This window comes from Ruditapes philippinarum, unplaced genomic scaffold (assembly GCF_026571515.1).
Source record: "Ruditapes philippinarum isolate M1 unplaced genomic scaffold, ASM2657151v2 ctg1726_1_1_1_1, whole genome shotgun sequence".
Lineage (NCBI taxonomy): Eukaryota > Metazoa > Mollusca > Bivalvia > Venerida > Veneridae > Ruditapes > Ruditapes philippinarum.
Window position 1 is genome coordinate 269,654 of NW_026860036.1, and position 23,677 is coordinate 293,330.

The following is a 23,677-nucleotide window of genomic DNA, read 5'->3' on the forward strand; positions in this document are numbered from 1 at the left end:
CATCTTATACTTATAATATAGCTTTTTTTCTAAAAAAATAACATTTTTAACAATTAAATTTTAAAAAATCCATGGAATGATAAACTACTTTTTATTTGTCTAACCATATCATTTCTAAGCTGATCCACAGGTTTAAGACAAACTATTTTCTGTGTTTAAAGATTTTAATAGCGCATTTTTCTGGTGAACATTTCAAAACAATGAGAAAGTCGCGTGACCGTTTAATTTTAGTTATCACCATATTTGCTATATCCAGATCAGGTAAGAATTGAAATCTTAAATATTTTTATTTCATCTCATATTTCCCCTTTCTTTTTAAATATCATTTTGATATAAAAGAAAAAATCTGAAATTAAAATGAAACTTTTTTATTGTATGACCCTTCATAACCATCTTTAGTTTTGTGTGATCCAAATTTCACGTTTTTGGCTGCAAAGCTGCAAGACATTTATTTTGGAAAACTTGTTCCGGTTAGGTGGTTTCCTGCTTACATATGTTAGTGCATGATTGAACGGGAAACCAGCTGCAATCGTGCCAATCGCAACTTTTCGGCCCTTTCCGTCACTCTTCGGATTAATGATAATAGCCGATGTAGTTCCGATTGCAATCGTGACAATTCGGGCGAGTAATATTACCGAAATCTAAGCTATTTTAGTTACTTCGGTAATCCCAGTTTGTTTATATAAATAGGATTTCTATTTTTACTTGATTCCGTTTCAATTCTTTTTCAAGACGCAAAAGTTAGTTTCTTTTATAATTGTTTTTGTCTTTATTAGTTTTATACAATAGAGAATGGTTACTGTAGTTAGTAGTATTCCGTCTCCAATTTAAAGAGCGGTCCTGCTTATCAAAAGATCGTGACCGAATCACGCAGAATATTAGTGCATGATCAAGTTATATTTAGATCTAGCGTCTTGGTAAAGTAATCTAAAAATAGCCCATGCATATCATTAACCTTGCCACGTGCTGATCTCCATAGATATTTTAAGTGTAACATAGTTGATACATGCTTATTAATTGGTACCACGTAACGAAGTCTTTTAGTGCATTTACTTGTCTCTAAAGCTGCTATAAATGAAATTAGCAACTGCCAAAACGAAAAAACCCTACATATCCCTTTAAAAGTGAAACTTTTTTTTCGAGAAAAAAAACTAAATAAACCCTTTATAATATACAAATACGTAATTAAAAAAATGTGATAATAAATTGAAACAAAAAAAAAAAAAACAAATTTAAAGGGAAGGGATGATGGCACAACTGAGCAAGCCTTTCCTTTTTAAAGGAAACTTTATTTCCCCTCGAACTGTTTTGTTTCAATTGCTGATCTTTTTAATTTTTAGGAAACAATTACATTATGTATAAACACAAAGCAATTAAAGTTTATTAGTGTAAGAAATTAAATGATTGATATAGTTCTGTAAGGTATTAAATGCAAAAAATCCGTTGTAGTATGTTATTAGATTTGATAGCAATCCGTCAAACAGTTGTTTTTATAAAATGCTTTTTAAAAATTTATTACAGCTACTTCCGCGTCGTCGACTGCTTCAACGTTCTCATCGACTCAAAAATTAGACACAACAACAAAAAATGATGAGACGTATACCTCTTCCCAATCTACTGTTTCTTTTTCAACTGATATTCCAACAACAACTAGTGGTATAGACACCACAGTTGAACCAACAAGTATGATATCATCTACTGAATCTGGTACAACCACGGGCGATTTATCAACGACAACTGCAGCATCTGATACATCAGTCGATGATCTAAGCACAACTACCACAGGTGATATTGACTTTACAACATCAGATGATCTTGAGCCGTCCACAACTGATTTAGAGACAACTTCAAGTGAACAAATAACAACGGAAACTTCTACACAATTTACAGATCTAACCACATCAGTCGCTGCCGAAACAACAACGACTTCTTTAATTTCATCTAGAGCATCTACAGGTATGTCAACAACAGTCGACCAGGATACTACCATAGGTGAATCGACTACAATTACAGACTCCCCCACAACATCAACACAACCAGATCTAACAACGTCGTCGCTAGGGAAAGAAACAACTAGTATAGCTTCAGGTCAATTATGCCAAACAAGAGACGAGTTTGAGCAAGGTAATTAAACATGAAGATACCTACCATTTAAGAAATTGTTGTTGTTGTTGTTGTTGTTGTAGATGATATTTTTGAACAGTAACTTATAAATCATAATAGCTTTTTTTTAGATCATAGATCCAAATCTACATGCATATATTTGTTTTAATGTTTATAACTGACTATTTTTTGAAACCCTACTCTCAACTTAAGCTATAAATTATACGTAATAAGACTTGATTGTTTCTTCTGCCATTGAATAATTGTTTCTGTGTGTATTTTATTATCAGATGACGTCAGAAATTATGTCATTATTGCATTAAGCGTTGCTCTTGGTACTATGAGCATCTGTGTGATGATATGGTGTGTTATATCAAGATTGTTTGTGAATGTAAGTACTTACAAGCTATTTTAGAAATAATATCGGTCTCAGCGGTGTTTATCAGCTGACACCCGTGTGGAGTTTTGATGCATAGGAATCGACCACGAAGGCCGTTGGCTTCTGAGTGGTTAATATTGTCGCATTAAATCGACAAACCTATATTAAATAGCCGATTAACACCGCTTAGTCCGATTTTTTTTTGATTTTATAATATGATAAAATAAGGGAGACCATAAATGTTTTGTTTTAAGCCGATATTTTTCCGTTGCCGATTTTGTTATTTAGGACTCCTCTTTCGCTAAGGTATAAAAAAATAAACAAAAGAAATACAAATAAGAAAAATATGTCACACTTTTTTTTTTTCATCAATGATTTTGTTTTGTTTTTCAACAATTCAAACTTCCGTGTCAAACTTGATTGTCTTGTGATTCGGTTTTACAACATTTTAAACTTAAGTGTCAAACATCCATCACCCATTGCAGTTTAAGGTAACGCCATTCTGGCAATTTTAAGAATGAGTTGACTACTAAAAATGACGTCAATACGCTGATTAATATTGCCTAAGTATTTTCTCTAATAAATTATATCAACTGATATGGGTAAAAATGTAGCATTATTGCATGTGAAATGTCAATTTAGTATCATATTGAAAGAAAACAATTGTGAGCGGAAAAAATCAATTATTTGGTTATTATTTTTGCCTTCAAAGGATTTGTTTATCCATCTTAAGGGATGGAGGAAAAAAGAACAGCCGATTAATCTTGTAGTCCCTAACCAGTGTTTATTGGCAGCTAACCATGTGAATAGCGACGCAATCACGAAGCTTGTTAGAATTGTTTTTAACATTTATAATTAAACTTTTGAAAGTCTAACTAAAATGAAAAAAGATGTAAATTGGGAGTTATTTTGTGGAATAAGATATCGTGCATTTAACACGATAACTAATTAAAAATTTCAAAAGTATGTAAGAAATTGGAGTTTAACTACACATTTTCTTGTATTGCTATATTTAAGGTGAAGAAAACTATGATATCTGCAGGCACACAAACAGATTTCTTTATTTCAAAGGAAATTTATGTTCGTCCTTTGCCTCCAATAGATACACACATGAAGAAGTCAAATCCCTTTATAAATATAGACAGGAATACATGTGAAGACAAAAAATATCCGATGGATGTTCGCGTTGATATAGATCCCGATAACCCCCCTTTCGATAATAAATTGGATATTTTTTCCGAATGTGAATGTAGAAAAGTTAAAAAAGACGAAAAAATTAAGGAATGCAGAGAATATGATGGGTTGCTTTCACAATTAGTAGCAGAACCGACCGAGAGGTCATGTATGTCGAACGAGGATATAAAATCCACTGACACAGATCTTTTATCAGAAGACATGAACATACTGGATTCTGAAGAATTCTTTAATCTCATTTTCGTTAGTGAGTATCCAATAATGGAAAATCCAGACTCATTGGCTTCAATTACTGGACTTCCCCGATCAGTGTCTAATTCTGATTCAATTTCTTCGTTTGATAAAATAAAAGAAAGAAGAGATGTAGTACACGACATTTCCGGAATAGACAATGAAAAGGATGAAGGATCTAAATCTAAGACAAATGTGATTGGAGCAAGTATGAAAAATAAAAAGCCATCGTTTCAAACTAACCATTGTTTAAATGATGAAGAACCGTTTGAAGAGACAATAAATTTAGATACTGACGAAACAAAGCAAACAATGCGTCACGTGACATTTGCAGAACCTAAAGAACAAATTTTGAATCACAGCTTAAACTGTCAAGAAGTCGATCAAGAAGATTGTGTAGTCACCTTGGTAAGTCCTAAATACAGTAGATTAGAAAACTCAGAGACAAACACTGTCGAAATAACTGATTCATCAAGCCCAGGAAAATTGAGTATCAGTAGGAAATGGAAAAAGGTTCACAAGAACAGAGAAATAAATACTGACGTCATAAAAACTTTACCATTGTCACAAATTCAAAAGAAATATCTGGTTACATATGGCATTATATCAAATGAATGTAGTACCAATTCTGACATTAAAATGACGAAGTCGTTAAGAAAAATAATAGCAAGAAAAACACTAAAAATAAAAGCAAACTCAAAAAAGAAATGGTCTCTGCCAAAACCTGAACTCAAGTTTCAAAGTGAACCGTACAGTAGTTTGTATTCTCGACTGTCACATTTTGAAACTTGATATGTATAGATAGTCAAGGTAAAAACTTTGGTGAAACTTTCGTAAACATAATGCTGTTATGTATGTAAACTGAAAGTTATTTATATATGGCATTAATGTTATTAATTTGAAAATGAGAAGAAGATTTAAGGCCGTTTAATTTTTGTTGTTATTGCAAGTGTGCTAGGATTTAATAACGTATACTAACAAAATATTATTCCGTAAACAAATTTACATTATTAAGTACATGTAGATTTTAATACTATTAATCAAGTATTTGGTGTAAACCGCAAAGCCGTTTAATGAAGCGTATACACATTTTAATAATAAAGCTTATATGAATATTATTAATTAATTCCTATTTTACCTATCATGGTTTGGAAATATTCAGTCTTTATCTATTGGGACATATTGTTTTACTTGTATTTCATTTGTTATTTGTTCAGATACTAAATAAAAAGATTACATTAGTATATAATTTTACGTATTGAGTTGCCTTATAATTACATATATACCATATGAATAATTATAGTCCTTAAATATGCACGAAAACGTCACATTCAGACTGACTGCGTTCATAATAATAAAAACAATTGTAACGGATATAAGTTTGAAAATAAATGTGGGAACAATATAGATTATAGCATGTTGAAAAGAATTGTTATTGGTGAATGTTATAAAAGGCGCGTTTTAAATGTCTGTTGCTTTTCTTCTGATAAGTATTTTATTTAATACGTTTCCTATTAGTTTGTTTTTCCTTTTTACACATGCAAATAAGGAAAATCTTAACTGGTGAACAGAATTGGTTTAAGGGAATCATAAATGAAACAAATTTATGAAAGACAACCTGGGCGTCACCATCCTACTTCTTGAATTATATGGCCCGAAGATAAATGAGTTTAATAATTTTTCATTTTCTATTTGACATTGATAAATCCTCCTCCATTATCCTCCATATATCCTTCAAATTGTCCGTGTGATAATATTTTCAATTAATTTCGTTGAGAATTTATAATTCTTTGTTTGTTTTGATTTTACGTCGTACCAACCTATAAAGGACTTATTCCAGCTTTACTGGTAGAAGAAGATGTCAGGTTCTCCGCTGCGTATTGTTTCAGGCACGAACGAACATGCACCTGTATAGAGACATGCTTGCTGGATGGCTTCCGTACATGAAAAAAAAAACAAGTCCCTGGCAGGATTCGAACCCACAGCGGTGAGAGGCAAGTGGTGAGAATTTGCTAAAAGTTTTGGTGAAGACAAAAACCGTTGGGTACACATGCTAAAAAGTAAAAAAAAAATATGAATATAAATTTTGAAGTTATGTTTCATTCACGGATTTATGTCAGGTGAAAGGCAGTATTTGATTTCCATAACAGTGAGTAAATGACTAGAAAAACTAAATACCACATGAACATCATCTATATTCAGTAAATAAGCCAAAGAATTTGTCATCTTTACAGCTAGTTAATTTGTGACTTGACAGCACCAGATTCGTTCAAGCACACAACATCTTCACACGAAACAACTAGCTAGCAGTAAACATTATTTTCAAAAAATAAAGACCATAAACAAATAAAAAGTTTTACTAGTTTATTTTATATTATAATGTTATCTTAGAGCATCAAAAGTCTCCGGCAGTGAGTTATACTGAATAACAAATATTTGTTTGCATTAAATGTGTTTCATTAATGATTCCCTTAAACCAACTAGTTTTACTAGTTTATTTTATATTATAATGTTATCTTAGAGCATCAAAAGTCTCCGGCAGTGAGTTATACTGAATAACAAATATTTGTTTGCATTAAATGTGTTTCATTAATGATTCCCTTAAACCAACTAGTTTTACTAGTTTATTTTACATTATAATGTTATCTTAGAGCATCAAAAGTCTCCGGCAGTGAGTTATACTGAATAACAAATATTTGTTTGCATTGACAACTGTCCGTTTTTTAGAAAGGTCAACGCGATGTATTAAAGCCATATTTCATTGCAGGTCGAGGTACTAATGACGTTAATATACTTGCTGCTCGATATTATGCGATAATGACCTTCGGACTGAGGCCCTCATGCCATTATGGAGATACTCAGGCCTTTTATTCATGATAGTGAATAGCGACCAAGAATTTACTCTAAATAACTCATTTAAGTCTTATCAAATATATGCCTTCTCACTCCCAGTTTTTTTGGAGTTAGAAATGATGCATGGGTATGTGATAAAGTATCTATGTTCTTTTTTGTGAATATGTTTTTCTTGGTTTGTTTCCTTTCAGTTTAGTTGATATGACGTCAACCTAAAATGTCAACAAATAACACTTATTTATTTTGTTACACAATACGTCAAGATAATCTTTATTGCAATATCTTTCAATGTATAGTTAGGGAACCGACCGAAATGCAATTTCTAACTCAGTTTTAATGTCATATGACTCAAATCTTATTTAAGTTATCAATATCCTATTGAAAAACTTGCATTATTCCGCTTAACCATTACCACGCTAAACGTCTTAAAAAGTAATTGTCCATCACAATCTGGACAAAACCATTCATCATTTCTTAGGAAATTTTTGAAATAAGAGCTGAAAGAGCAGCTAACACTGCGGGACCATGACATTTATAGTTTTTCTTTTGATTCATGAACGACAATATTCAGGATGCAGAAAAACAGCGTTTCTTTTACGTGTTTTATAGTGTTAATTTCTTTGTCTTTCGTCAGAATATACATGTTAAATTTGACCAGGTAAAGTAACCAAAGAGACGATGACGAAAACAACGCTATGATTGATTCATCTGTCAGGGTCAAGGAAATAAGTTTAAAATTCAAAATCGGCATATATTGTTTTGCTTTCTTTATTCATGTATGTAATAATTGGAATTCCATCACACTTAAAATATAAACAACATCAATAAAAAAAATGTTTGGACAATTAAACATCTAAAATAATTGTAGGTCTCATTACTTAAGTTTGGTAAAAATGGGTGTTTTAACACTTTCTTAAAAAGGCTTTAACAAGGCAAAGCAAAGCAATTCACAATACAAGAGTCCGGTTGAAAGATTGGGAAAGATGACTCAAATCGCATTGCTTCTGGGCACTGAGCAACGACAATGCACAGATTGACCTTAGGGACGCCAGCCCTGTTGGCACCCCAAGCACGTGCTATGAACGAATTGAAAATGCCGCATAACCACCGAAAAGACGCACATTGATTGTTTGATAAGTTCCTAATACGTATTAAATACTACTAAATACGCCGTGAGGATGCCATTCGCCGTAGAATCATTGTACACACACTAAGAACGCTCTAAAAATCCTGTTAAGTCGCATATAAATGCCGTAAGAACAAAATAGGAATGCCATATGAACGCCCTGTAAACGCAGTATAACCTTCATAATTGTACTTGAAACGCATTAAATAGGATGCCAAAATTTGCAATTTTGCCTGAAAAGAAATCGCGGGTTCTAGTACGGCTACGGCATTTTCCAAAACATAAAATGCCGGTTTAGGTCGCTTAAGATAGTCATACTGGGTACTTATTAGAGAAGGAGAAATAACGATTTACCGCTAGAGACATTTCAACTTCGTGAATTCGCTTATATAGATACAATTTCAACTGTATGACGATTTCAACTGATTTGATCATTAGATATTGGCTAAATAATTCAAACTTTACATATTCAGCTTCATCAAATTATGATTTTAATTTGACTAACATACGTTTGTGAATCTGAAATCGTGAACTTATGAAGTTGAATCCGTGAAGACACAATGGCATCACCCGTTATTAGCAGGAAATCGCAAATCATTCACTTTGTATAGTGGTAGCATTGCATGGATCTTTTGCAAACTACCACTGGGAATACCTGTTTGCAGCCACATTGTATCCCCTGTCTTTTTCTTTTGTCTTTTCCAAACCATATATCAATAAAGCCCTATCCTGTCCATCATGTTTTGCCCTTTATTTACATAATAACTTCCTGATAATTACAAGAAACAATTGATACAGACGATATATACATAGGACGTAAATCCATAAGCTGCCCTTTTTGTTGAACTTATTTAACGATGTGTGCATGCAAAAAGAAAAACAATCAACAGCTATCAAAAACATAAATATTGAAATATTGATAAGGAACAATTTTTTTTTGATAACTCTTAAGCATTTTTCATAAGATTCGTCTATATTCTTTCACTAACATAACAGCTTAATTTCAATACAAAATACAAAACAACATTGTTAAACAAGTGAAAATACATTTATGTCGTGCATCTCAAAATACTTTTGTATTTTATAATATTAACGACACGAGGGCATGTACCAGAAATCATTTTAATAAATAAATAGAGGATATCCAAGTTTCTATAAATAGATAAAGGATCTATTTTCATCGAGTGGTATGAAAATAAATATTTTACGAGTGGCAGTAACCAGGAGTGAAATATGATAATTTTCATACCTCAAGATGAAAATATATCCTGTATTAATAGAAATTTGAAGTTTCTGTTTATTTTATACCTTTTTCTCGTTTTTAACCTCATGAATAGGCAATATTCACTTTTAATCTTGTTTATTGGCCGAATTTAGAGGAGAGTCGTCCGGCAACACACCAGTGAAAATATGGAAAATATATTTCACTGCAGTGAAAAATAAATTTTTACAGTGAAAATACGGAAAATAACAAAACGCATTTTATTTCATAAAAAATTCTCAATATTTCATTTATAAGTATATAATAAAACAATATACTTATGAATAAAATGACCCTATTTGTATATTCTGTTTATATGTAAAGTAATTCGAATAATACTGTTATGATATCATGTTTGTTAGCAATGTGAATCTTTTCGTTTCTTTACTCGTTTCCCCTTGGATTGACGTCTTATCATGTGTAGTAGCTTTTCCTCATTCTTTTCCTGAGTAAAGAAAGCACTTTCCATCACGCTACGAACTTTATAAACATGTTTAATCTCCTTGGCAACAGTTGGGCTAAATGGCATTACCTGAATTGGGCGAACTTCCCTACTATACGTATCCGGACTTTCAGTATCAGTATTATCGGTTTGATAACTGTGTACAACCGTTTCCGGTTGAGACATTTCCGGTTCCGGTTTATATACTTCCTTTTCCGGTGTAAAAAAAAATCTTTTATTTGCCGGAATGTCTTTGATTGAATCTACACTGGCTATATCTAGAGTATCAGGAGATATATTACGAATGTCACGTTCATCGTCACTTTTTGGAATCTTTTTCTTTTTCCTTGTCTTCCTTTTGTGTTTATGTTTGCTGATAATTACATTTTCCATTTGGATTGGAGACGCTTCATCTTCATCTACAAATGCTGGAATATTTCCATTAGCCACAGGCTTGATAGGTGTTTTATCAGGGCCAATTGTGAATTGTTTAGCTTCCCCTTGTTTTTTATCGTCTCGATGGATAATATCCGTTTGACTGCTTGTAGTTTGAACATTTTTCTTTGTTTTGATATTTGCTTGACTTTTCTGATTTTTTGTCTTAATCATGTCTGTTTGACATTGTCCATTAGACTGTAATATTGCTTCTGTTGATACACCTTTATCTTTGTGTTTCAATGGTGGTACTTCAGACATCATAAAATCAGTTAATCTGTCTGATTCCGTTAAGGTTACTTGGCAGCCAATCTCTGCCCTCGGAATACGTATTTCATTCATTTCAGAGTTGATGTTAGGTTCAGTCAGATCTTTTGTTTCCACAGTATGGTGTAGTTGTACCTGGCAAGCAAAATCTTTTAAAGTTGGACTAGTGGGCGGTTCTGGTACGGATACCATGACTGGCTGTTGCAGGGATGGTTTATTCTCCGCGGGAACCTGTAATGGGGTTAAAGCATACTTTTATTTCTCAAAGATATGTTCATTTCTGCTCATGGTTGTTGCTTTGTCTATTTCAATGACAAGGAATGACAACTCCATGAGTGTTTTTTTTCGTGTAATACGAAATTTACTTCCCTTTTAGGTTAACCATTATTGTGAAAAACAATGCGATTGTGAATTTATTGTGTGTACATGAATAACAAAAACATTAAAGATTAAAAGATCTACATTAAATAAATCAATACATGTGACTAGGAAGTAAAACAGTGGTTAATTTACGCTCATGCAGACGACATCGATTAGATAAAATTATGATCGTGGAATGAGGAAGAATTATTTAAATTATTTATTGACCTCGATTAAATTTGTTCGTTAAAATTTGTAAGATGTCAGCAGTGGACTTTTTAAAAAGATAAATACATATGTACATTCAACATGCAATTTCAAATAACAACCCTTTATCCTTTTTTCATTGCTTTACCAAATAAATTACCTTTAATAGAAAGTAATTTGTAAATATGTAATGCTTTCTATTCAGAAACATTAAACGTACAATGGTTATTGATCGTATTGTCACCTTAGTGCATTAACGGATTAAGTCCTTTTAAATTCAATAGGAGTTAACCAGTTATTGTCCCAAGATAATTAAACATGTTAAATCTAAGAAGGATAATGTTTTGCTATTGAAAATGCTTAACTTTTTAATACATGTAAATAGAGCAGGTGCAGTGATCCAGTGTTAACAGTGATTGATTGACTACAATTCGTAGGTTGTGAGTTCAACCATCAGCTACTCAAACTAATTACAATATAGGTTACCATGACGACTATATGTAAACGTGTATTTCACACAATACCCTCTGGAACCCTTTAATAATAATTCATATGTAGTATACTTTTTATCAAATGATATTACTGACAGGTAAAATATTTTAAGAAAAAGTGAGATCCAAGAGCTTATTTCTTATCATCTACATGTAGATGGTATATAAAATAAAACACTTTTTATTTTCTATTTACTTAGTTACGAATGGATTGTCTTATGACATACGATTTGGTACGATTTACCTTTTCTAAGTCATTGCTGCTTTTAATACGACATGTTCTGTATAGGCAACATGATAATATCATAACAACAATCAACAGAATGGCCGACAACACTCCCAGAGCAATTACTACAGCCAAGTAGTCATCTGGAAAAAATACAACAACAAGAGATTTCATTATGTTCATTGCCGGATAGTCATCTGTAACAAAAACACTTGTAGGGATGTTAATTGTGGAGTAGTGATCTGTGACAAAATAAAAAGATGACACGATGTTCATTGCCTAAAAGTCGTTTTGAATAAAAACAGATGCCAGATTGCCGGATAATCATCTATAACAAAAACACATGTACGGATGTTAATACCCGAGTAGTCATCTGGCAACAGATCTCACAACAGTTATCTGGAACAAAAACAGATTTCGTAATGTTAATTTGAAAAAAAAACATGGCTGCAATTATGAAACTTTCTTTATTACTGAAAAAAAAACTCTAAGTATATATTTAATGAAATGGTAAACTGTATTTGTCTCATTTACCGTTTGTGACAAAGTTATACGCAAGTGTTTAATATATATTGCAAAAGAACTGGCAAAAATATGAATGATCTAAGCTATAATATCATTGCAAACATTATGATTCTGCTGTGTCTGCGGAGAAGCATGCGAGGAATTCCGCCCAAAGTAAGGAGGACAGTCGTCACATCAGCGTAGAGGTGACGGCAGAAATGAAATATTCAATAATAACAGAACATGTGGTTTGATAAATTTTATAAAAATCAGTAAATCGATACCCTTTTCTTCAGAATTGTCCTCTGCTGTTGTTACATTGTGTGAATCTGTTGACGTTATAATAGTAGTTGTCATATTCTCAGTGGTTGTAGATGTGGTTACCGTGGTAATGTTCATTGTTGTACTGGTTGTCGTCTGCATGCAGTATTGTTGTGATGTAGGCGGACAGCTGACAGTTATGTTAGCATTCTGATTGGCTATTAAGCAACAGCAACAAAAACAACAACTAAAAATGATTATCAAAAGGTTACGTAATTAATGTTCTAGGAATAGAACACATATTTATTGATGTTATCTTATCTGATATAATCATAAAATTATCCTCTATTTTTTAACAAAGAATGGCGAATGCGCAAACAATTCTTTTGTCTGGGTTTCACGTCGCATCAACACAGTATAGGTCATACGGCGACTTTCAGGCTTTACTGGCGGAAGAAGACCTCAAGTGTCGGCAGAAACAGGCATTTGAGTAGAACAACGGCGTAACGAAAGCTATCTGGATAACCTTCTGACATGTAGAATCCGACGACACTTGCACGGCTCGAACCTACAACTACCTAAAACCCCTGTCACACTAGGGCGGCGTTCTCACGGCGTCCAATGAATTTTCAGAACGCCGAGGTGAGCGCAGTAAGATCGCAAACATCGCCGCAGCATCGCCGTAGCATCGTAGTGGTATCGCATAGAACGCCGACCGACGGCGCGCATTTTGAGCATGTTCAAAACAAACGCCGTCACTCGGCGTTCTAAAGTGAGCTCAGTGGGATCGCAGCAAGGACGCCGTAGCAACTCAGTAACATCTCCTACAACGCAACAGGAGCGCCGTGAAAGCGCAAAAGGAACGCCGAATGAACGCGGTGGTTATCCACGGCGCTTGTACGGAGTTTGTGCGGCGTCCTTACCGCGCTTATACTGCGTGTGCACGGCGCTTTTACAGAGCTTTACGATTTCAGCGCAGTGTGAATGCCGTAAGGGCGCCGTATAAGCGCCGTAAAAGCGCAGTGAAAGCGCAAAGAACGTCGTAGAAGCGCGATCTGAACGAAGACAATCGTCAATTAAAACGCCGTGGAAGCTCCGTAGCATCGCCATGATTGCCGTGGGGACGCCGTGAAGACTCCATGAAGTCTTCATGTCATCAAAAATATTAGATTTTTCATTGCGATCTCGCGGCGCTTTGTTAAATTTTACAACGCCGTGCAAACGCAGTGAAAGCGCAGTCTGGTGTGACAGGGCCTTAACCAACGACCTTTCATACGGACGCCCCTTTTATACCCAAAATAAATAGTTAAAACGCTACTTGAAATTGTATGTAACAAACAAATAGAAATAGAGAAATACAGAATCACTAAAGAAAGCCCAACACGACAAAATTGAAAATGTTGCAGGCTCGGTTTGATTGAGCCTGTTCATGGACGGTACTGGAAAGTGCAAGTTATCGTCCACGCCCCCTAGCACCGGCTTAAGCAGAATTCAACATTTAACATGACAATGGTGAAATTTTGAATTTAGAAACATCCGCAGATGTGTTCATAAAAGTCTATGTAAAAAAAATCTGGAAACAAAGTGATCCCTCGGAAGCATTAATCACAACAATATTACAAGAGAATTGCAGACTCGGTTTGATTGAGTCTGTACATGAGGGGTAATGAATACGTGCAACATCCCTCACGCCCCCGAGCACCGGCTTGAGCGGTACTCAATTCTCAACACTTAATAGTGCTGGCATCAATGATCCTGAAGGACCAGAAAAATATAACAACTCTGAAGTGAAGTACAGGGCAACTTTTTACAGCTGCCACACAGCACTTAACACCTGCTGTTGTGAAGTATAAAAATCTTGAAATAAAGTGATCCCTCTGAATCATTAAACACAACAAAATTACAAGAGAATTGCAGACTCAGTTTGATTGAGTCTGTACATGAGGGATAATGAATACGTGAAACACCCCTCACGCCCCCTAGCACCGGCTTGAGCGGTACTCAATTCTCAATACTTAACAGTGCTGGCATCAATGATCCCAAAGGACCAGAAAAATATAACAACCAGAAAAATATAACAACAATAAAATACTTAAACAGATATAGCTTTTACCCCTTAACTTGGTTGTTTACAAAAAATAATATTAAATTAAAAAACCCTTTGCATTTAAGATTAAAAATATAATAAACGGAAACCTTTAAACCCCATCCAGACCTTGCCGTCGCTATCATTACGGGTATTTTCTAGGTTAAGCAGTATATAAGTAACCTGTGCTTGGAAGTTTTCTATATCTTGTTTGTTATCACTACATGTCCACTCATAAAGGATAGTACTATTTTCACCACTTCCAATCCGAACAGTTTGATTGCACGCCCCATTTCTGAAAGAAGTTATTTGTCGTATAAGCTCTGATTTTGATGGTCAAATTCGAGAGAACGAACGCATACAAACATGTTATTGTTATGATATGCAGTTTTATTAACTTACGAATCGGTATTTGTTTTGAGTTTGAAGACACATAAAAATTGTAAAGATCACTTTTTCACTTTTTAGCCTGCTCGTTCCTGAACGAATTCAGGGACACCTGATGTCTTTCATCATTGTCGCCGAATGACTTTAACAATTTCGGTGTGACTCAAAGTTCAACAAAACAAACAAACAAACAAAATTAAAAAAAAAGAATTATGATTTTTATTGATTAAGCAGGACCACAGACCATAGTTTCAGTATATTTAGTATAAACGGAAGCATGCTGAAGCCACCCACCATATGAAATCTAGCTTATTTAAAGTGGTAAATGTCACAAGGTGAGAAAAATGTGCAGCCTGACCGAGACTCGAACCCGGGACCTCGGAATACCGTACCGCGGCTCTGCCGACTGAGCTATCCGGCCGCTTACACATCCTCTCCCCCTATATAGTGAACAGTTCTGAACCGTGACATACTCCCCTGCTATATTGAAATTTGTCCTCGAAATTCACAGAGTTACAGAGCAATGTGAATTAAACTCTGAGCTATATTCAGTCACGGCCCCACGTTGGGCGCCAAATGTCACAAGGTGAGAAAAATGTGCAGCCTGACCGGGACTCGAACCCGGGACCCTCGGAATACCGTTCCGCGGCTCTACCGACTGAGCTATCCGGCCGATTACACATCTTCTCCCCTAAATTGTGAACAGTTCTGAACCGTGACATAAAGAACATGTATATCATTTCCTTCAGAATTATAGTTTCGATATTACCCGTTTCCCGTTAATATGCTGTACATTTTATAGATATCAATATAAGCATCACAGTTGTCTATCTCCACGGAACAGTTGCAGCTTGGGTCAGACGGACTGATGGACGAAACCTCAAAATCTTTGTTCCAAATGTAGACTGTAGTGTTCTCTCTTGTTATTGTAGATGTCGTGGCGGAACACAACTCTAACATTTTATCGTCTGCAAGTTTTATGCAAAAGGAAGACAAAATAAGAAATTTACATTGATCTATGAATACAATAAATATCATTATATAATCACAGGAACATATTTCAAAAGCATCAATTTCCAAAATTTTTTCTTTCCGCACTAGATTTCAATGAAATCATATATCCATGACAGAAGATCTCTCCCGAAAAACGACATAGTACCGAGTGAGAAAGCAAAACGGTCGGGCTCTCAGACGGCCACGAACAGCCCGTACACCGGGGATACTCAGTGCGAATCGCAAGTTCTTCATGTTAGGGATGCTGGGTGGATGGCACACTTTGCCATTTCTTCGGAGAAAAAAACAGTTCCATGCACACTCAGGGGTTAGACCCTAACTCCACCTAACAAGGCCCTTATCAACTCTAAGTAACTGTTAACATTGTAACACGAATGTAGGTAGCATCAGTGTCAATGTTAAAAATGTATTTCAATTCAATTTCCATCTAAATAGTGCTTTACAATTAAGTTTCATTAAAATACTGAATTAAGATTTGGTTGTAAATGTTGTTTTTAGTTCGTGTGAAAAAAACAACAACTAAGTTTATGATCGACAGATTACAAACTTGTATGTTACCGAGAGTTGACCAAGGTGGATTAAGTAGGGGTCAGGGTCTGACCCAATATTGTGTGTTGTCCAAAAATACATTAACAACGCAAGTGCTGTGAAAGAAGTATCTTCCAATGTTAATTTAAGTTTGATCAATTGTTCTTAATTTGTTCCGTCACTAGAATGTAGTGATTGAAGTAAATATAATTCGTATGGAAAACAGAACACGTATGACTATATTCACAAGCACATGCCAAATATGCGTCTTGATTTATCAAAAACAGTGTTGTTGATGAGATGTTTTACTCTAAAGCTATTACAGCCAATCAGAAATAAGAGGGCCAGACATCTATAGTACATTTTAAAGGTGCATAAATCAAATTAAACTATTTATCCTTAGTTTCCTATCATTCACAGATTCTATCCATGCGATCAGTGCAGTCTGGACATGGTCTCTACTCTACCATATCCAATCAGTACTTATTACATATATGATGTTTCCCCTTAAAACAATAAAAGGTTTTGTCCAATTTTAATTGAAAGAAATTTTGTATGCCAAGGGTTTAGGAAACTTGTTTTCCTAAAACGAGTAGGAATTGATAGATCCCTACTCTGACTTTCCATTTGAATAGCAATAGATTTAACCACAAACATGAACATGTGCTCTTTTGTTAACAAATATGTTGTGGTGAAATTATTATTGCATCCACTAATCTGATAAGGGATTAATGCATGTATTACGGAGATTAAAAATCTTTGGTTGTAAGTACTGTCAATTTATGTTTAAAATACTTGTCACGAGATAATTTAAACGTATGAAAAATATCGTTATATAATCTTACCCTCTATGCAGTAGTAATCAATGAACATGTAACGACTTAAAGTAGTAAGATTTCCTGTACAACTCGCGTCAGTATTTTGATTCTGTACTCCCAAGTAACAATTCTGTCGTCCGTTACAGCCTTCATGATAAGTTAAAGTTTCGAAATAAAATGGGAACAGACAGTCATTTGCTTGGTCATATGTACAGCAAACAGAAAAGTTGTGCATATCGTCGTAGTATCTAGGACAACCTGTAGATTGTAATTTGGAACCCACTGTTACATGTTTGATGGCAACGACATGACCATTACCACAGGAAGCATTGACGAAGACTTTATCAGGATCTGACGACGTTCCGGAACATGCCGATGGTGACTGTATGATTTGAAGATTCGATGGCTGGCAGGTCACTGTAAATAAACGTAGTTATATCAAAACATGATAAAAAAGAAACAGATTCTGTTGTCAATAATATGCGTGCACGCACACTGTAAACTGTTAGTCCCTTTAATACAATATGTACTGTGCATGTAATTATACTTTGATTTAATTTGTCATCTTATTGTACAGTTCTTCTCAATCTTGCTACTATTATTTCATGCCTATAGATGCTTATGTTTCCTGTAATTTGTAAACCGACTGAAAATAAAGTTTCTTGTATCTTGTATCTTGTACCCATGCATTATTTTATCGACTTATAGTTTTAAAGTGACTTCTGTTTCAAATGGTAACATTGCTAAAACAGCTTAGATTCTTTCTGATAATGCATTAAAGGCATTGTACAATTTGTTAAGTCTTTTTACAAGAATACATGTCGATATAATAACGAAGCTAAAACTGTTTGATTCCCTAGCTGTATCAATTTTGCTTCATTCACTAGATGTATGAGGAATATATTCTCCCAAAGAGGTTGATAAGATTAAAATAAATTTTGCAAAACCATATTAGTTGTGAAATCACAGACTCAAAATAATGATGTTTTAGGTGAATTCGGGAGATTCCCCTTATTTGCGGGGTTGGAGGTCCATATGGATCGCAAAATTGAGCATCAGTAAAAAGGATATGTGAATTTCCGCTCATCTAGATGTGAAGTTTAACACCAGATGTGAATGTTTAATAAGGTCAATCGTATGGTAGGTTTTCAACTTTTAAGCAGTTTTATAAACTTCAAACTTTTTTAAACGAAAATCGAAATGTGATTCTACCCTCCTGACTCTCCTCTATATTACCCATTTTTGCATTGGATTATTATGCAGTCTTCATCGAGATATTCTTTTCGTTGAGTGTTTTATACTGTAACAGTACGGGTACGTTTCAGTCATTATCGAAATGTGCCAGGAACGTTATGGTTTTAACCGTAATGTTTCTCGTAATGGTTAATCATTACGCCTTGAACATTAATTAATCATATCCTGATGATCAACGATAAAACATCAAATTTGAGTATAAACGTAGTATATAAAATGAAGAAAAACAGAACCCCTAAAGAAAGCCCAACACAACAAAATTGTTAAATGTTGCACGCTCGGTTTGATTGAGCATGTTCATGGAAGGTAATGGAAAAGTGCTAGATACCGTCCACGTCCCCCAAGCTCCGGCTTAAGCAGAATTCAACATTTTAACACAAAATGGTGAAATTTGAATTTAGAAACATACGCTGATGTGTCCATACGGTGGAACCTTCAATGTGACACAGAAGTGTCATGTCATGAGAAGCGGCGAATGGTCCCCCAGTAAAATAATGCGTGTGCCCTAAACGAGAAAACAATGGGCGGAGCTAAATAAAATGGAATTTTGAAAGGGGATCTGAGGTTATGAAGCCTGCACATCTTTTGACAAGACGTCAAAAGACAAATTTAAAAAGCACTACCTATTGGGCTAACCACGGCCGGACGCTACCTGTTGAGCTAATGCATATCGCCGACTTCGTTACAAATAATTGGAAAAAACGTTGCTACCTCATAAAAGGTATTTCTACTCGAATATTTGCGAATAATATTTTACTTGCTTCCTTTTAGTATTGACATGACTCTAGTACTCTATCTCAATAGCTTAGCGCAGATTCGACGTTATTTTTGCAAAATTTTGAAACTTGGCACGGCCTCGTGAACGCCGTAAACAGTTACCCTCGAGCTAGATATTCCCATCTTTACCGGCAGCCGGTGTAACATCCTTAATTGTAATCCGCGCAAGACAAGTCGCGTGTTTTAAATGACGTCATTCCCGCGCGCCTTTTATGAATGATTTTCGTTCTTAGAATGACGTCCTTTTGACGTTATGAATGAAGTTGTAAATTCAAACGCTACTATCAATGGAAATCTTAGTTCTTTCCGAAATGATTTTTCTGCGTAGTATTCAAGATAAAGAATCAAACACCGGCTGCCGTAATAGACCGGAATATCTAGCTCTCGCGTAACTGTTTACATACGGTAGTATCGCGGCCCTCAGCCGAGTTTCAGCTGAACATTTACCCGAGAGTTAGAAATTTCGGCAGCCGGTGTTTGATACCAAAAGATAAAAAAAAAACTTGAATTTTCTGTTTATTATATACATTTTTCTCTTTTTATAATTTGCAATTTGAGAGACTTTCCTATAAATTGTGTGTACTGGCAGAATTTAGAAGAAAGTAGTCAGGCAAGACATCTGTGAAAATACGGAAAGTATGTTTCACTGAAGTGAAAAATAAATTTTACAGTGAAAGTACGGAAAATAAAATACACATTTAATTTCATCAATATTTTCTCAATATAATGATTTTACATCATTATTATATTTATGTACGCCGAACACGGCGATGTGCATCGTCAATAAAAAAAATGAATTATAAATTTTTCAACTGATATTAATAAAACCTGTGGCATTAGTGTATTTGAGATGTTATTATAGCATCATATGGAAAGAAAACATAATAAGAATGGAAAATATCAATAGAATGCGTTGTTATTGCTTCCTAAAAGGCTTTGTTAACTATCTTATCGCAAGGACAAATAAAACAGTTGCATATACATGTAGCAGTCCCTAACCAGTATTTATTTGCACTTGAAAATCACGAGGGTTTTTAGAATTTATTATAATAATACTTGTGTCAGGACGGTTGTAAGGCTAGAAAGAATGTTTTAAACCAGTCTACCTCAAATGTTTAGCCGTTTCTTATAATGCCAAAAATATCTGTGGACAACAATTAAAGTTTTTGGGCTTTTTATATTGTCTATTTAAATCAGCTTTACAATAAAACACTGGCAAATTTTTGAAAATGATCATCGACTGGTTTCTCAACTTACGATCGGGTTGTTCGAATTACGGAATATTTCTTTAACACCAATCTATGATGTTTCATGGTAAACTTCAAGAACATCACCAATATTAGTCAAAGTTTCGTATCATTATGAGCTTTATAATCCCTCGTGTAATTTTTTATTTTGGGGGTCTTTTAGATCACATTAAGCCACTACTCTCTCGTATTATTAAACTCTTATTGATATCAATATTTTATAATTTAATAATTTCATATCAACAATTAAACAACAAACTTACCTTGTGCTATAAAAGCGCCAATTGAAACACATATTATCGCTAGAAAGTTTAATTTCGTCATATTAAGTTTTAAACAATCATATCATTTTTAATTTGAATAAAAACACTAACGGTTAGCATTGAAATCTTCACGCAACTGTTAAGGAGATTTGTTTTATTGTTATCACATACAGAGGGTTGATCAAAATGTAATATATCTTATCAGAAAATAAAATAGAACGGCTCCATGTATTCATGTATAATATCACACAAACGCGTAATAAATAAATAAATTGTTGGTAAAATGAATGCCATATCTTTAACCCAGGCACATATATAATGTAGCGCACACAACTTAAACTAAATAAAACTTGAGTACATTGACAACAAAACAATGCTTGTTTTCCTGAAGTTATTTTTTGTACACAAATGCAAATAAAGCACGATAAATCAAAGATTTATAGATTGAGAAGATTTGGTAATATTTATTTTATAAGGCTACGTGTACATATATTAAGTGATCTCTAAAAACTTTTTAAATAAATCACAGACAATTAAATACAGAAGCCTACGGTAACTAAAGAGCACGTGAATTAAAAAGGAATGTTTACAAACACAGTATCAATATCAGAAGACTTGCGAAAGGTTTGATAATCTTAAAACAAAAATAGAAATGAGCCGCGTCACGACAAAACCAACATAATGGGTTTGCGACCAGCATGGATCCAGACCAGCCTGCGGATCCGCGCAGTCTGATCAGGATCCATGCTGTTCGCTATCAGTTTCTTTACTTGTTATAGGGTTTGTAAGCGAACAGCATGGATCCTGATCAGACTGCGCATTATGTTGGTTTTGTCGCGACTCGGCTCAAATGTTAAAAGCGAGAAAAAATGATTAGAAAATTACAAACGTCAATACATGATTTGTTTATGCTTTAGAGAGTATAACAAGTGTGGGAGAAGCCGGTAGAATAGAAAAAGAAAAAATGACAAAATTATCATCTAGAGCTACTATGCACTCGTCAAAGGGCAAAGCTGATAACAAGGCAGTAAAATGAAACTCAGGTTTTTAAGGATGATTCTCTTGCTCAAAATCCGAACACTAACACCGAACCGCTGAGTGCAACAATTGCGTCCGAAATATTACCTGGGCATAGCACTGTAATAGTAAAATAGACATAAATGTGAGACCAAAAGAAAAAGGGCACAGACGGCCCCTATTCGGAATGAAGCACCTTTCAGTGTAGGTGGATCCAGACCAGAGATTACAACTAAATATAACGGAAGCAAGAAAAGAAGTAGCTCACATAAAACTCATTTAAGATATAAGAACTCTCCAACCACCACACAAGAAAGATCGTATCCAAAACCTTATCACGATTCATATAGCAGCGAATGCAAATGATTACGATAATGACATGAAACCGTTAGGTCATGAAAACCGATGCCTTTCTCATGAGTAAAACAACTAAGTTTTCTTAAAGGTGTGGGCATAAAAAAAGAGACGTAATAAGATTATTCCGACACATTTCAGTTTAAGACACCGACATCATGCACAACTCAAGAGTGAATCATTTAGTTTATTGGAAAGAGACATAAAATATCTGCTTTGTATAATTGACAATTATGATGAAAACAGGTACTCGACGATGATAAATAATGGCCATGGTTTAACAAGATCTAAAGCGATGAATAATTTATCTAGAAAAAGACGAAAAAGAAAGGGTCAGTAAAAACAAATGCTTCTACAGACAAAAACAATGATATAGTGAGAAATGATGCGTACAATGATAATTCTGATGTTGAAAACACAGTTGATAGTTTGCGAATTGTTAACCCTACTACACGAAGAAGGCCTCAAATGGCACAAACGGAAAGCTTGAAGACAACATTGGAAGCAGTTCTTAATTCATCAAAAGTAAAAAGAAACAAATAATACTCAAAAAGGTAAACAATGCTATTATGACAGTACGATGATGGAAACCGTTTTTACTATAGTACTAAATTACATTTTATTAAACATGACGTTATTTTGTAACAGTTATTAATTGGCATGATTAAATAAAGCCACATTGCATATATATATATACATGTACATGTATCCTTATGTCACTTTTAGATATAAAAAGTGATAATAAGCATTCCTTATATTTTGTTTGTTTGTTTCATTCGTAATGTCTTTTTCTACAGGAGTCATTGTATCATTACCTATTGTTAAGGTTTTTTAGCAAGAATAAAAATTAGTTATAAAGAGTATTATGCTCGTTATACGATCGAACGTTATAAAACATTATTGTAAGCAGTGGGAAGTACTAAGATTCGTTAATAGTCGTAAAAGTAGGACGTCCTATTATAATCTCAATCGCTATGCCTCGCCTATTTTGACTCAGGAGATTAAAAGAGTGTAGTGACTTTTGTGTGTTTTTTTCCGCTGTATCAAAATTCTTCTTGATTTAAAAATAAACACAACTTTTCCCGATTACCGAAAAAAAATAATAATAGAAAAGTGGAACATTAAGTCCCAGTAAAAACGTTTGAGGGAGAGGCATTTGATCACGGGTCAAAATATATTATAAAACGACTGTGTGATGATCAAATAAAATCATAAACAAATAACACTTCTATGTCCCTATGAAAGCCGTGCTCCATAACAATGCAAATTAACTTTATATCGTTTTTATTTTTTAATGAATTTTCATTAACATTCGATGCAAATGTCTTTGTTTTTACAATTAGAATAGGCCTTCAACTAATAAAGGTAAAATTAAGTAAAAAATAAAAACAGGCGTAAAATAAAATGCACACCAATAGACATTTAGTACGCGTTATCTGAACTAGATAAAATAGCACCTCAATTACCAATGTATTGAACATAAATATTAGATATATTGAAGAATTCTTTCTATTAAAATTAATGTTGGATCAGAACAACAATCTCTTAAAACAAAACATTGCCATTGACGAGTGTTCTATTCATACAACCAA

The 23,677-nt window shown here is 34.1% G+C and overlaps 3 protein-coding genes across 3 annotated transcripts; 1 reads left to right on the forward strand and 2 right to left on the reverse strand.

The window, feature by feature from the left end:
- The first annotated feature begins 200 nt into the window (after nucleotides 1-200).
- Nucleotides 201-4,962, forward strand: LOC132758671 (uncharacterized). The gene is made up of 4 exons (XM_060750360.1): nucleotides 201-261; nucleotides 1,522-2,124; nucleotides 2,394-2,494; nucleotides 3,500-4,962. The coding sequence occupies exons 1-4, from the start codon at nucleotides 201-203 to the stop codon at nucleotides 4,697-4,699; spliced, it is 1,965 nt and encodes a 654-aa protein (XP_060606343.1). The 3' UTR covers nucleotides 4,700-4,962.
- Nucleotides 4,963-9,470: 4,508 nt separating this feature from the next.
- Nucleotides 9,471-11,758, reverse strand: LOC132758676 (uncharacterized). The gene is made up of 2 exons (XM_060750364.1): nucleotides 11,594-11,758; nucleotides 9,471-10,522 (listed from the first exon to the last, which is right to left on the reverse strand). The coding sequence occupies exons 1-2, from the start codon at nucleotides 11,756-11,758 to the stop codon at nucleotides 9,506-9,508; spliced, it is 1,182 nt and encodes a 393-aa protein (XP_060606347.1). The 3' UTR covers nucleotides 9,471-9,505.
- Nucleotides 11,759-15,578: 3,820 nt separating this feature from the next.
- Nucleotides 15,579-20,839, reverse strand: LOC132758672 (uncharacterized). The gene is made up of 3 exons (XM_060750361.1): nucleotides 20,715-20,839; nucleotides 17,201-17,590; nucleotides 15,579-15,781 (listed from the first exon to the last, which is right to left on the reverse strand). The coding sequence occupies exons 1-3, from the start codon at nucleotides 20,773-20,775 to the stop codon at nucleotides 15,579-15,581; spliced, it is 654 nt and encodes a 217-aa protein (XP_060606344.1). The 5' UTR covers nucleotides 20,776-20,839.
- Between the last annotated feature and the right edge of the window lie 2,838 nt (nucleotides 20,840-23,677).